At 40.1% G+C, this 13882-nt stretch overlaps 1 protein-coding gene across 5 annotated transcripts in view; it reads left to right on the top strand.

Moving 5' to 3' along the window:
• The first annotated feature begins 5279 nt into the window (after positions 1-5279).
• ylpm1 (YLP motif containing 1) overlaps positions 5280-13882 on the top strand; it is a 31222-nt gene continuing 22619 nt past the window's right edge. For 2 of the 5 annotated variants that reach the window (XM_032585313.1, XM_032585314.1), the window contains exons 1-9: positions 5280-6140; positions 7388-7612; positions 8112-8150; positions 8913-9101; positions 9207-9766; positions 9928-12747; positions 13253-13379; positions 13524-13665; positions 13768-13857. In XM_032585313.1, coding sequence (XP_032441204.1) covers positions 5580-6140; positions 7388-7612; positions 8112-8150; positions 8913-9101; positions 9207-9766; positions 9928-12747; positions 13253-13379; positions 13524-13665; positions 13768-13857 — 4753 coding nt within the window. In that variant the 5' untranslated portion in view covers positions 5280-5579. The remainder of the gene's footprint in view (positions 6141-7387; positions 7613-8111; positions 8151-8912; positions 9102-9206; positions 9767-9927; positions 12748-13252; positions 13380-13523; positions 13666-13767; positions 13858-13882) is intronic. The other 3 variants (XM_032585311.1, XM_032585310.1, XM_032585312.1) reach the window with 2 other exon arrangements.

Below are 13882 nucleotides of genomic sequence, written 5' to 3'. Positions count from 1 at the left end.
TCTTTAATTTATTTCTATACCGAAGCTGTATCAAACATTTTTTAATATATTCAGCAAGAATCCCCAAGATAGACTTTTCACAGTAGAATCTATGTTGTTGCCTTTTTATGGGTGTGTTTCACTTGCAACAATTCCCAGAAGGAATAAACTCAGCTACATAAAAATGCTGACCCAATACATCCACTGAATAGGTGAAGTCTTGGTGTAATTCATTCCTGCAGCATCAGTATGAACAAGATTTATATGTTTTTTTAAATGTGGAAACCCACCGTTTTTAGCACGTTTCTATAGGGCACATTACCAGATAGCATCTTGTCATCTAGGTAAATTTATAGAGAAAACAAAAGCATTATTCACCCACATTTACACAGCATGCATATCGAATATAACACTCTGTGAATGCAGAACGTGCTAGTCATTATTCTACTTATCTTACTGGTGTGACAGAGCACATTTGAGAGCATAAACCAACCTATTACCACACCTGTAAGCTATAGGGAGCAAACCAATCTACTGGACCTGGAGCCAAGCACCTGCTCATATTAATCTTACAGCCCACTTCCTTTTATGACGCAAAGCAAATAGTCATAAATGCTCTTATCGGCCTTTCTAATAGTGGGGACGTTCCAATCAGATTCATGGTGGCATAAACTATAGCATTTCATCTTTATCATTTCAAACAATCACTCCTTTTTCATGGGGATCGTTAATAATAAACAGACAGCTTGTTGCATAATGAAATTCAAAGCTCTATCGTTTTGAAGGATCTCACATTCCGTTTACCTGTATTTACATATTTTTATGTGGGCCTTTGTTGTTTCACTGCAGTAACAGGCATGATGAATGTGTGGTTGAGGTTCTGCTGGGACATGCTACTCGACACAGAACTGATCTGTAATCAGGACTTCTTCACTGGAAACTTTGGTGAGTCTCAGTATTGCAACACAATGAACAGTCCCTTTAATGTCTTTGTTTTCTACAGTGTTCACTAATTGACATCACTGCTGTTTTTGCTATGCATTGCAATATACAAAATGCAAGATTAATTAAATATATATAGAAATGCAATTAAGTATTAAAAATATGCATTTTCTTGAGATTATCATAATATTTTTCCAGCGCAAGACTTGTCATTTATATAAAGTTTGGGCAGTGTATTCTCCATAATCAAATTTTCCGACTCCTTTGTATACTCTGCATAATTTGAAGAATTTTGATTAATCAATTAATAGTCCGTCCTCAAGGTCTTTTTATAAACCTATCATTAATAAAGGAAGACATTCAATTAGCAGCGAAATCTTGATTGCTGATTTTGTCATAACAGGCCCCTTTTTTTTATTCATTTTTTAAAAATGTGAGTATGGCATGAGAAGAAGAATTAACTAATTTCATTAATCTAATTGTCATCGCTCTCAACCATCCCACTAACAAGTCCAAATTAATATGATTAATCAATTTGACGACATACAAACCCATTCAATTACAGTTTTCAAAGGCAAGTGGGTGTGTTGGGGTGATAGGGAGGCGCAGCAAATGAAGGGAGGATGGCTTCTGAGCAGCTTTCTCTGTGAGGAGACCAGCCCACAATGTGGAAATCAAGAGAGGGCAATTAGTCATTTTGAATGGTAAACAAACGTTGATGAAATATGGAGGGCGAAAGCTGCACCATTACTCTGACGTATTTGGGGAAGAAAATGTTGTATTGCTTTATGCAGAGAAAAATAATGGCATATCAAAATTTTTAGCCACAGAAAACCAAATGTCAGTTGTTTTTTTTTGCAACAAAAATAATCAGGTTTAATTCAAGAATTTAAATAAGTGCTCCACTTGATTAACAGGCTCAAAATCCAATATCCCTGCATTTTATTTGAAACAGTAAAAATAAGGTTATTAGCACTTCTGAATATTTGTTCAATGGATAAAAATTGAATACAATCTACTTTTGTAACCATTTTGGGTCAGTGTTTGAAAGCACTGACCCAAAGTAAAGAAACACATTATCATTAGTTTATTTTATTAATTAGCTTTTTCCTCTGGTCCATTGATCTGGTGATATTATTTTTATATCAATCCAGAATCAGTCTTTTGTGTGAACTCAAACATGTGGCCTTCTTAAATTTATACTTCTAGATGGGTTATTCAGAAAAAATGGTAGAAATGTGGTGTTATGATGGTCAGAGCACCATTAAAATAACAGCACTAAGAAAATAAGCATTCTGTTACTTCAGTTCAAAGAAACCAAAATGTCTAAATTGTCAATCGTGTGTTTTTTACTTTATGTTTTCAAATAGCAGAGAAAGCTAATCTCAAACCTCATAAACGTTTTTGCACTTTAATTGTTGAGTCATGCCACACAATTGAGGTATTGTGTGGCTCAACGTAAAAATTTGACACCAAAGTTGTAAAAAAGATGCAGTACCAAAAAAGATTAATTTGAAACATTTGATTTACTAATCTATTCTGTTTGGATGCACTGCTAAAGTTTGACATTGTGGTGTCAAGTCAGAGTCAGAGTCCAGGAGCACATGTATACACAACCAGCCGTTATGAAGTACTGACTTGAGTGGAATTTTTTCCTTTACATTCTCACCAGTTTTAGTGATGTAAACACGCCTCCTAGCACTGATTCACATTTGAACCACAATGGATGCCTGTTGACTGCCTTTATCTGATTTGTATATTCCACATCTAAAGTGAAGAGAGTGCTGGCGCAGCAGTTTGGGTGATGTCCTTTTATGCAACCTGCCTTATCAGCCCTGCATCACTCCTCTGCTAACCCATTTCTGATTGAGCACAGTGATTATATTAGCTTTTATAAAAGGAATAGTTCATAGAGCATTCTAATTTAGGAATTGAGGTATTACATAGGAGACAATTAGACCGTGGTTCGATTGCTACGCTGAGGCTTAGATGCTGACAGCCAAGAGAGGGCTTTGAAATGTCATACCAATTAATCTATCCAGCCATCAAACAATATTCTGGAAACAAAGTCGAGGGGGTGCGATCAATCCGCATCACTTTTCTCCTCACCGGGTTATGGGAAAATTGATTTGCCAAACAAAGCATTTTAGAAGCAGTGCATGGACTTGTTGGGGATCTATTAGCCTCCATTGAGCATTTTGTTTAACATAGGATTTTCATCACAGAAGAAACGCCGTGTCCTCAATATTGTGAGCCACAACTTTACAATTGCTGATTTCTTTGCTCTTGCTCAAAAACCTTTAGAAAGTGCTGATTGTGATCAAAAGGACCCAACTTTCATTGTGTTTAAAGTATAATAATCAGCCTGATTTTTGTTTTATAATTGTTGCTACAACAGATTATGGGAGAGTAAATGAAAACTGTCGAAGCAAGGAAGCCTGAATCCCTGGTCTTAGTATTTTTGTGTACTGTGAAGTTATTCTGCCATCCTATACAGTGTGGCTGCCTTAAGCTGTATCATGAATCCCTTGAGCAGTGTATTGTTCTAACTGTATCACATTGTGCCCGTCATGCTGTTTTAGAGAGGAGAAAGCTTCCTCTATGGGATTTCTCCTTCCCCCTTCCCCTGATAATCTATCTCTCCCTAAAGGCTAGGCCTCCCTGACCTTGTCTTATTCACTGAGGGCGCCTTAAGTGAAAGAACTGAGGCCTGAATGGACCATTTCTCCTCTTTTAACACCCCTTGAATGTCATTGGTGAAATATGAAGTCATTAGGCAATATTAAAACACTGCTGACAAACTAATTAACGGGAGACATTAAACAGGACCGGCTTGATTAATCCGCTTTAACGGTTCTTTTAAAGTGGTTCTGGTCAAAATTAAAACAGATTTACTGGTGATGTTAAGGAAAATTATTTTATGTGTATCAGGCCTCAAGGGCAACCAAAAGTCAGTGGTCTTTTACCTCTCACCACTCTGACTCTTTTGATAAACAAAATGACTTTGTAGGCTATGTGAACTCTTTAAGTCTATCTTTAGGTATTTGACTAAACTTTTCACCAGACAGTATGGCAATTTGAAATTGATATTCCTTATTGCCTTTTTTTCATGTATTTTATCTATAGTTTTTTTATGGGGGCAAGAGCTATTATCAACAAAGTACACCACAGTTTTTACATTTGCATTGACTACCCCGGTTGTAAGTTTTAAGTTATTCATATGTGATTTAGCTTTACAGTTTTACAGAGCAATTGCATGTTATTTCACATCAGTGCGGATCCCAAACTTTTAAGCTTCAATCCACACAACAACCACAAACTATGACCCATAATATTACTGGCTGGATTACCCAAAACATTGGTAATTAGCTGGTGATAGAAATTTGTATTGACAACAGACACAACCTCAAAATCAGCACTGTTTGTATATTTTATTTCTTGGATCAATTATGAGAATGAAATACTTTTAGCAAGCATTTAAAAATTTATGGAAATCATCTCAGTTACCAACAATTAGATATTTGGGTTTAAATGACTTGGATAACATATATAATTTTTAATAGATTGGTGATTTGGTGATTAATTTGCCGACAATAATTATGATCCTCCTGTGTGATACTGGTGTGAGCGTGATCAAAATGGTCTTTTGAATAACCATGTAAATGTCTCCATCTAGTGGGAGAAGTGTAAAATGCACTTAGTCTAGTGACAGAAAGCAGGTAGGACACCTACAGTTTATGTAATCGTGAGACTTGTTGATACACCTGTTTCTTGTTCTGTTACTTTTTATCTGCTGGGACTGTTCAGCCACTTGTAGGTAAACTGAATATACAGTTAACATTGCATATTATCACTGGACTGTTCTATATCTGCTATAAGTATTGGTTACCATCCTTTATGTTGTGAAAAGGTACCTTTCTAAATAACATTAGTTACTAAACAACATCAGTGCAAAATATTCATATTTAGTTTTTTTTATTATTCTTTAATAGAATGGTACGTTTATATGTTGTTCAAAAATAAATCAAATGTTATAATCAGTCAGTACCCGAGCAGCCTCTTTAAGAAGGTTTTATTGATACTTTATAATAATTCATGATACTTGTTTTTTGTGATGTTCCTTTTCGCACCTCATGGGATGCATCCATGCTTCACGAAACTGCCATGTTCCACCTTAAAAAAAAAATAAATCACGCAAAACTTTTCATTATTTTACTTGACGGTATAAGTAAGATAAAATTACATTTACACGAGCAAGAGCTTTTATACAAAAGTAAGGAATGTTAATTTTAAACATTTATATTTAAAAAAAAAATTTCTAAGACCTACTATAGGAAACGATCATGTAATGAGTGACGTATTTCCGGTTTCAGCTGCGTGCTCCTGTAGTAGTCGGCCATTCAACGACACAAAGCGTCTAATCCTACCAAATATTTTTTGTGTGAAATTTCTAAATTGTTTAACTAGTCTTCCAAGCGATAACAATTCATTTTGTTTTTGTAATCTAATTAACTGTATCGTTGGTCATAAAATCAATTGACAATGTAGCTATTTTCCTCTGAAGAGCGGAGGTCGACGCTAGCTGCTAGCTTTGTTAGTCACTCCAGGGCCTTCTGTGCATGTAATCACATTGGCCTTCTGTGGCTTTGTTTTATAAAATGTTTCCTTCCTGGGGGAATTACGGGGCTCCTCCGCCTCAAAGCTTCGGAGGACCTGGCCCTCGAAAGCCTCCGATCGGAACAGGTCCGGCTCCTGGTGGTTTCGGCGGCTACGAGGCCTCCTCTAGCGGCTCGTTGTTCTCCAGCCTTCAGGAGCAGCACCGACAGCAGATGCAGCAGCTCCAGATGTTGCACCAGAAACAGCTACAATCCGTGTTACACCACGGCAACAGCGGCACTGGGTTTGGAGGTGGACACTCGGGTGGGTTTAACGCGGCCCCTCCGTGGCATTCAGAAGGACCGTGCCAGGTAGAGGGCGCCGAAAGTGGTCAGTCGTACCTTGTGCAGGAAAAGACTCCGGTTCAGACACCTAAGGGACCGCTACCACCCAATCAGGGCCAGCAGCCGCAACCTCCACCGCAGCAGCAACCAGCGGAGTCCAAGCCGATTCCTCCACATCCAGAATCCCAGCCACCCAAGTCGCAGGAAAACATCGGTGTTCCAGTGGCCAGCAACACAAACCCGTGCAGCACGAATGATAACACATCCGTACCTTTACAGGTAATGACTTAAATTGGTGATATTGGTTTTTTTTGGGTCTGAAACAAGACTGACTGCATTATTTTCAAATTGGACAAATAAGTTAAAATCCTGAAAATAAGCTTAATTTTTTTTTTTTACATTTTTGATCCAAAACAGACCTCATAGAGGCTAATGAAGCTTGGATGTCAGATCACAAGATTTCAGTCTACAGTTGCTTCAAAACATGTGTTTCCAGTTGGCTTCAGACAACAAAAAAAGTTATAATGGGTAATGCTGCAACCAACACTGGGGATGTTATCTGAGTAACTGAAAGAGATATACAAAGAAACTAGTAACTTTGCTCAAGTGGGGTGTTTTTTAACCATTCCCTCAAGTTTATAGTTGTTCCTCTGAAGTTAAAATTGCTTGTTTTCTGAATATTTTTAACAACACTGTTTTATTGATTGTATGTGCAATTGCACAAAAATCAGCTTGGTAAATATTTCAGTGTTGGTCCAAAGAACCAACACTTAACTTTAATGAAAGTTAATTAACCCATGTATATAAAAAAGAGGACTTTAATTGCAAGTAAGAGTTGAATAAAGTTTTCTAAAATCCTTAACCAAGTTAAATTTAAATTGCAATGGTCTTAATAGTCTTAATTAACATAGCATAATGGTTTATTACATTGCTAAAGCAGAAGCCTGTTTTAATGAATGCTTCTTCTTATCTTTTGTTTGTTTATTACCAGTTAAAGTAAAAAAAAATAGAAACTACAACTTTGGTTCTATCTGCTTACATGTTTGAAAACTAAAGTAATCAATAAAATTACATTTGTATTTAAAATAATTTTGTGAAACAAATTGCTAAACATTTGTCTATTGGTTGTCCTCATTTTATTTCTTACATTTATTGGTTGTTTTTGAAAATGTGTTTCAGTCATAGCAAAATGTGTTTCAATCAGAGCAAAGTAAATATGGTTGACCTGTAGCTACTGTTAATGTTATTGTACACATGCTCCCTGGTGGATAAGCTTAACAATGAAGTATCTTGTAAGTAAAATAATTTTTGTTCAAGTTAAATTCAAGGGTCTAGAGTGTGAAAGCAGCTTTACCCATAGTTGATTTCATTATTTATTGTGTTGAAAATGTCCAAAAGCAACTGCCAAAAAATGTGAAACATGTTTTAGGGAAAATATCTAAACTCTGTAAGCAATAACATATCTATAAGAATGAAGAAAAAGCATAATCCTCACCTACTTTATTTTGTGATGCTGTTTCTATCAGGATCAACAGAATGTGTGGTACAAACAACATCTTCAGAATTTACAGAAACTGAGGCAGGAGAAAGCCCAGCCAAATCAGACAGCAGGCAATGCCTTTCTAACTCCGCAACCACCCAGTCAGGCAATGCCTCCTCCCCTTCCCTCAGAACCACCAAAAGGCACACCCCCGCCACCGCCACCAAGAGAAGAACCACCTGTGCCACCCCCACCTCCTGTAGAAGTAAAGGTAAGTTTTCCTACACTTATATTGATATTCGTAAATGATCTATCGGTTTTACAAAATGATTTTTTGTTAAGTTCTTGTTAAAGAAGTTGTGTAAGGCCCTTTTGGTGAAGCTGTTAATACTGCTAATTTGTTCTACAGTTTTTCTTGTTTCTCTTTTAGTGTAATGTAGTATAATGTCATGTAAATGCAATACAATTCTCCAATGTACTATTTAGGCTCTGTGAGCTTAACATTTATCTGTTCTCAAAGAATAAAGAAAGATTCATAAAATGATTTTCACTTAAATAAAATAACTGTAGATTTTTTAATTTATTTTACCTCTGCACCAATTCACAGGACCTTTATTCATGCATTTATTATTAAACAGCTAATATGGTTTTGATGAGTAATTTTTAAATAGTTTTTCCACATTTGCCTTTAAGAATATATTAAGATGTTTTTCAGGAGAATGTAAGTGCCTCACAGTCTAAATTTAAATGTTGTTTGCATAATTTTACAGAGTGCAAATGTAGGAAACTCATCTAATTTTACAGACACAGTAAGTCTTACTGTCCATTCTCCCCATCATTTTTATGCCCATTCTTCCCATCATTTTTATGCCCATTCTCCCCGTCATTTTTATGCCCATGCATATTTTGCCTCAGTTCTCATGATGCTTGCCATATTCTGAGTAGGGTTGGGTTGCAAAATTTTCACCTAAACTGACATTACCAGAGACATGTTTTTTACACAATTTTTCTAAGTTGAACCCATCTGTTGAGGTGGAAATTTACCAATGCTTCTTTGACCTGTTTGAAAGATGGGAAGCATTTTTGTGTTGGGAATGATTAGGCAAAATATGACATGCCCAAGTATCTTCAATGGTGACCTTGATGCCACTAATGACAAATACCTAAACACAGTGTCAAATACAAGACACTGAGCATATTGAGGTTATGCAACCAACTGCACTGAAAACATACCCAACCCTACTTTTTAACACAATCAAAATCTTTTTATTTGTCTTCCAACTTATGTTTGTGATATTGTTGGTCTCCACCCATAAGCGATGTATTTTCCAGTCTAGTTCTTAAGCTTTAGCAATGTTTAAGATGTGTTTTGTTAGCTGCTTTTAGTGGATGATTTTGTTAGTGCCTTGACTTAACTTTGAAATATTTATTGTCATTGCAAATTGAACTCTGTGGTTCTACAAATATATCAAACATGTGTTAGATAAAAAAACAATATGCGTATGCATATATTGCATAATTATATATGCAATTTATGATCACCCCTAATCTTTGCTTGATTTTATTTGAAGCCTGATGCTCCAAAAGACTCAGAGGAAGCTGCTCGTCTTCAGCAATTGCAGGCTGCAGCAGCACAATGGCAGCAGGTGCAACAGCAGAGAGTTAGCTTGCAATACCAAGCTCTCATGCAGCAACATGAAAAACTTCAGCAGATTCTTGAACAGTATCAACGACTAGTTCAGCAGCCTCCAAACCTGCAGGTTGGTAAAAGCCTAACATAATATCAGCTTACATTTTCTGCTGTTTCTTTGTTTATTAGTAAATAGTGCTTAAAATCAATAACATTATTTTTGTTTCTATTGCAGACGATGTCTGCAGAACTGCAGCTGAGGCACTATGAAATGCAACACCAGCAGTTCATACCTTTATTCCAAAACTGGAATAGTTCTTTTGCTTTGTGGCATGAACAGTTTCAATCTTATCCTCATAAAGACCAGTTGCAGGACTATGAGCTCCAATGGAAGCAGTGGCAAGAGCAGATGAATGCTACCAATGCTCATCTTCAAGAGAGGGTGACCACTATTACTGCTATGGTGCCATTTGCCTCAGGCCAGTATGGTGCTATGATGGGACAGCTTGGCCAGTACCCTGGACAAGATACGCCATTGCAGCAACAAGTAGTGAACCCTGGTGTCCAACCCACTGTGGTTGGTGCTATTGCCACTGCTCCAGGTGCTACTGGTGCCACAGCTGCAAGTGCTACAGGTGCTACAGCTCTAGGCCAACAACCTCCTACCTTTGTGGCACATTCAGAATCATCTGACGGACCCCATGTACAAGGAAGTCTTCCTGGAGGGGTTGGAGTCATACCCCCTGGTCCTTTGACTATGCAAACATCAAGTTTCAACAGCATAAGAGAACCACGGTCAGTTGTATTTGTTTTTTACTGGTATTTATATATTGACGTGGGACTGACATTTAACAACAATTTGCAAATATTTTTTTCTATTTTTATTAGCCGTTTATAAATATGAATATTTGTTGTTAAGCAACATTAATTTAGTTTCATTTTCTTAATGATGGCAGGCCCAGCAGATTTGACCAACCACCACAAGGTTTTGATGGGCCCCCTATGTTCGACCAATCACAGCAGCGTTTTGATGGTCCTCCAAGGTTCAACCCACCACGTCAACGATTTGAAGGCCCAACATTTGATCAACCACGGCAGCATTTTGATGGTCCGACAAGGTTTGATCAACCACTTCAGCGCTTTGACGGCCCATCAAGGTTCGAACAACCACGGCACCGTTTTGATGGCCCCCCAAGGTTCGACCAGCAACGCCCGCGCTTTGATGGTCCTCAAGGGTTTGACCAACCACGGCAACGCTTTGATGGTCCCCAAAGGTTTGACCAACCACGGCAACGATTTGATGGTCCCCAAAGGTTTGACCAACCACGGCAGCGCTTTGATGGTCCTCCGAGGTTTGACCAGCCACGGCACCGCTTTGATAATCCACCCAGACATGACCAGCCTAATTTTGGACAGCAATCTAGATTGGATTCCTTAAGACCCCTTTGCCCTCCACCACGTTTTGAATCTCCTTCAGCCCCTCAGTTAAAACAGCAGCAAGGTCCTGAACCTAAATTGGAGACTGACATTCAAAATCCTGCCAGTTCAGATTCAACAACCTTGCCAAAAACACCTGCTCAACCACTGTCTAACAAAGATGAAACTATACCAAATAAGTCAACAGCTGATGACTTGACAGATGATAATTTGCTTGGAGCAGATGGCTTTTTTATTCAAGATGACCCTATTCCCCAGACATTAAGAAGTAAGAAAGAGTCTGAGGAAGCAAAAAACAAAAGTGTCACTGATGATAGGAATAAAGACAAACCTACTACATCGGCGAAAGACTCTGCTTCGGTATCAAAAGCTCCACCACCTCCACAAAATTCCCAAAAGGACGATGGACCAATGACAGACAACAAAAAATCAATTAAAATGACTGCTGAAATCCAACCAGAACTACAAAGTTCAGACCAGTTAGCACCAAAACCAGAACCTCCAAATCTACCTCCTGGCAGGGGACGTGGCCAGCCTCCACTGCGTGGACTTGGGCGTGGACAATTGGGCCCTGGCCAGTACAGAGAACATAATACTGCACAAACTGAGGAGGGGGTGGGCGAAATGCCTTATGACTATGTACCATCGGAGGGAGATACAGGAATACCTGAAGAGCAACAAGACTACTGGCAAGATCCGTCATATCAGGGCTTTGGCGAGGATGAATCAGAGATGCGTCCTGAAGACACATGGATTCCAGAAGAACATTACTTTGAAGAGGAAGAGTATTATGAGGAGCCAGTGGGACCATATATGGGGCGAGGTAGACCCCCAATGAGAGGAGGGCCCCCAATGGGACGAGGAAGACCACCCATGGGCAGAGGATTTCCTCCCATGGGGAGAGGTGTACCACCCATGGGCAGAGGATTTCCTCCCATGGGCAGAGGAGTACCACCCATGGGCAGAGGGGGTCCGCCCATGGGTAGAGGAGGTCCACCCATGGGGAGAGGAGGTCCACCCATAGGGAGAGGAGGTCCGCCTATGGGAAGAGGAGGTCCGCCTATGGGTAGAGGAGGTCCGCCTATGGGTAGAGGAGGTCCACCCATGGGTAGAGGAGGCCCACCAATGGTGAGAGGTGGACCACCCTTTAGTAGAGGAGGCCCACCAGTAGGTAGAGGAGGGGCACACATGGGAATAGGGGGTCCAGCAGTTGCTAGAGGAGACCTAGATGATATGCACTGGGCAGAGGCTGAGTCAGCTGAGTGTTCTGAGGAAGGAGAACCCTACTGGGAAGAATGGCGGCCTCAAATGAGAGGCATGAGGCCCCCATTTCCACCTGGTCGGGGTCGTCCTCCACGTGGGCACCCTGGTTTCATGCCTCGAGGCCGAGGAGGTCCACTTCACCCTATTCACGGTGAAATGGGTCATGAGGCTGTAGGTCATGAAATGGAGTTGGATGACGCCAACGTGGATCAATCAATGCACCCAATGTACCTCGAGCACGACCCATATGGCCATCCAGGGCATCCTGATGTAGGAAGAGGCAGGCGACGCATTCCGCCTCCTCCCCATGAAATTATGGATCACTTAGAGGAGCCTTTGTATGAAGGAACGGAAGAAGATTCTGAATGGTATCCTCCACGAGGGCCTCCAATGACTCCACATGAAATAATTGACAGAGGAGGAATGAGAAGACGACCTATGGGTCGAGGAATTGCGAGGGGAATGTGGCGCCCAGGTCCACATTGTGAAGGATATGAAGAGGTATATAAGGAGGACAAAGCTTTGGATTATGATCGAGGTGAGGATGAGTATCGCCAGCCTCCAGCTCCAGAGTTTCCACCTGAGGACTATCGCCAAGAAGCCAAGTTCCGTGAGGGGGAGTGGGACAGAGATCGTCCTCTTCCTGAAAGAGAGTATCCTCCCCGCATGCCACCCCCACCGCACCTCAGAGAGGAACGCTGGGATCCAGAAACAGAGAGACGTCGCTCGTATTCTTATGATGAAAACGATAGGGCAAGGGGAGAGCTACGGATTCTTGACTATAGGGATGAGCCCCCATACAGACTGGATGAACCGCCACACCTACGGGCTTCTGACTGGGATAGACCTTCTAGGCGTTCTCCATTACCTGTGAGGACATATCCCGATTATGGTGACCTTAGACCTCAGTATGAGGAGCGAAAAGAAGAGCCGCCACCTGGTGGATCTGCAACAGACTTGCCTGGAAGCTCAGTTGAAGCAGCAACCCAAGGAACAAGTGGGGCAAATGTGCTTGCCCTTTCTCAAAGGCAGCATGAGATTATTCTGAAAGCTGCTCAAGAACTTAAGCAAATAAGGTAATTTATTGTCTTCTATTTAATTTTGTTTGTGGGAGCATGTTGTAATGATGAGTGGCTGACTGGCCCAGAATAAAAATCCAACCTAAAAAATGTAATTTGCTTTAGGAACTGTGATCTCTGATGTCGACCATAATAGCTAACTCTGGTCTGGCTAAAAACCTAGCTCTCAGTTTGGTTGAAGTAAACTCTGGTTTGAATACATATTTGAATGCCAAGTGGCCCAGAGACTTCTCCAAAAAGCAGGAAGTGGACTGTAGCGCTTCAGACATTTTTGTGTTGTTTCCCTCAGTGGTTATTGGTGAAGCACCACCACAGGACAGGGGGAGTGAGGTTTTTCAAAGAGTTTGGTTCATTTGACACAGAGCAGAGTGAAAGCAGACTGAAAATATAACAAATGTTGCAATTTTGGTCATGAATTGACCTGAGGATGACAACATTACAGAAACCCTTCAATCCCTCATGCGGAGGTGGCAACTATTAACTTAGCTTGTTTTTTTTAAAGGGAGTTGCAAGAGGGAAAGACCCCTAGTACTGAAAAACTACAACCTGCATCCAGTGACCTTCTGCCAGAGCTACCTGCAGGTCTCCTTGGCTTGGAGATCCCAGCAGATGTTAGGAATGTTTTAAAGGTAACTGAGAGCTACCTTATTATTTGAAAACACTTCTGGTTGTATGAGAAATTCAATAAAGGAAAGAAACTTGATTCCCTTTAGTTTTTCTACTGTACCATATGATGTAAGAGCTTTGAAAATAATGGTATCTTTTCTCACCAGGGTATGAGTGCTGCTGTTCAGTCAGCTGCTCCTGAATCAGCGTCTTGGGAAAGCAAACCTGCTGTAGATTACCAGTCATCACTGTCTGCTTCAGCCAAACCGGCAGTAATTCCTAAAACTGTCGATTATGGACATGGGCATGGTATGTCCAGAAAAACAAATACCATGGTTAACATTTAGAGACATATTAGGTGTTAAATCGGTGATCCTGGTGTAATGAAATGTGCTGATTGTCCTTTTTCAGAGCTCGGGGCAACTGTAGAGCGGATTGCATATGGTGAGAGAATAGTATTAAGACCTGACCCAGTCCCATCAGATCGCCTCTATGATAAAGGTAGGGTTCATGCTGCAATAATTTT

Source organism: Xiphophorus hellerii, chromosome 15, assembly GCF_003331165.1.
Source record: "Xiphophorus hellerii strain 12219 chromosome 15, Xiphophorus_hellerii-4.1, whole genome shotgun sequence".
Taxonomy (NCBI): domain Eukaryota; kingdom Metazoa; phylum Chordata; class Actinopteri; order Cyprinodontiformes; family Poeciliidae; genus Xiphophorus; species Xiphophorus hellerii.
This window is presented reverse-complemented; position numbering and strand designations above follow the sequence as displayed.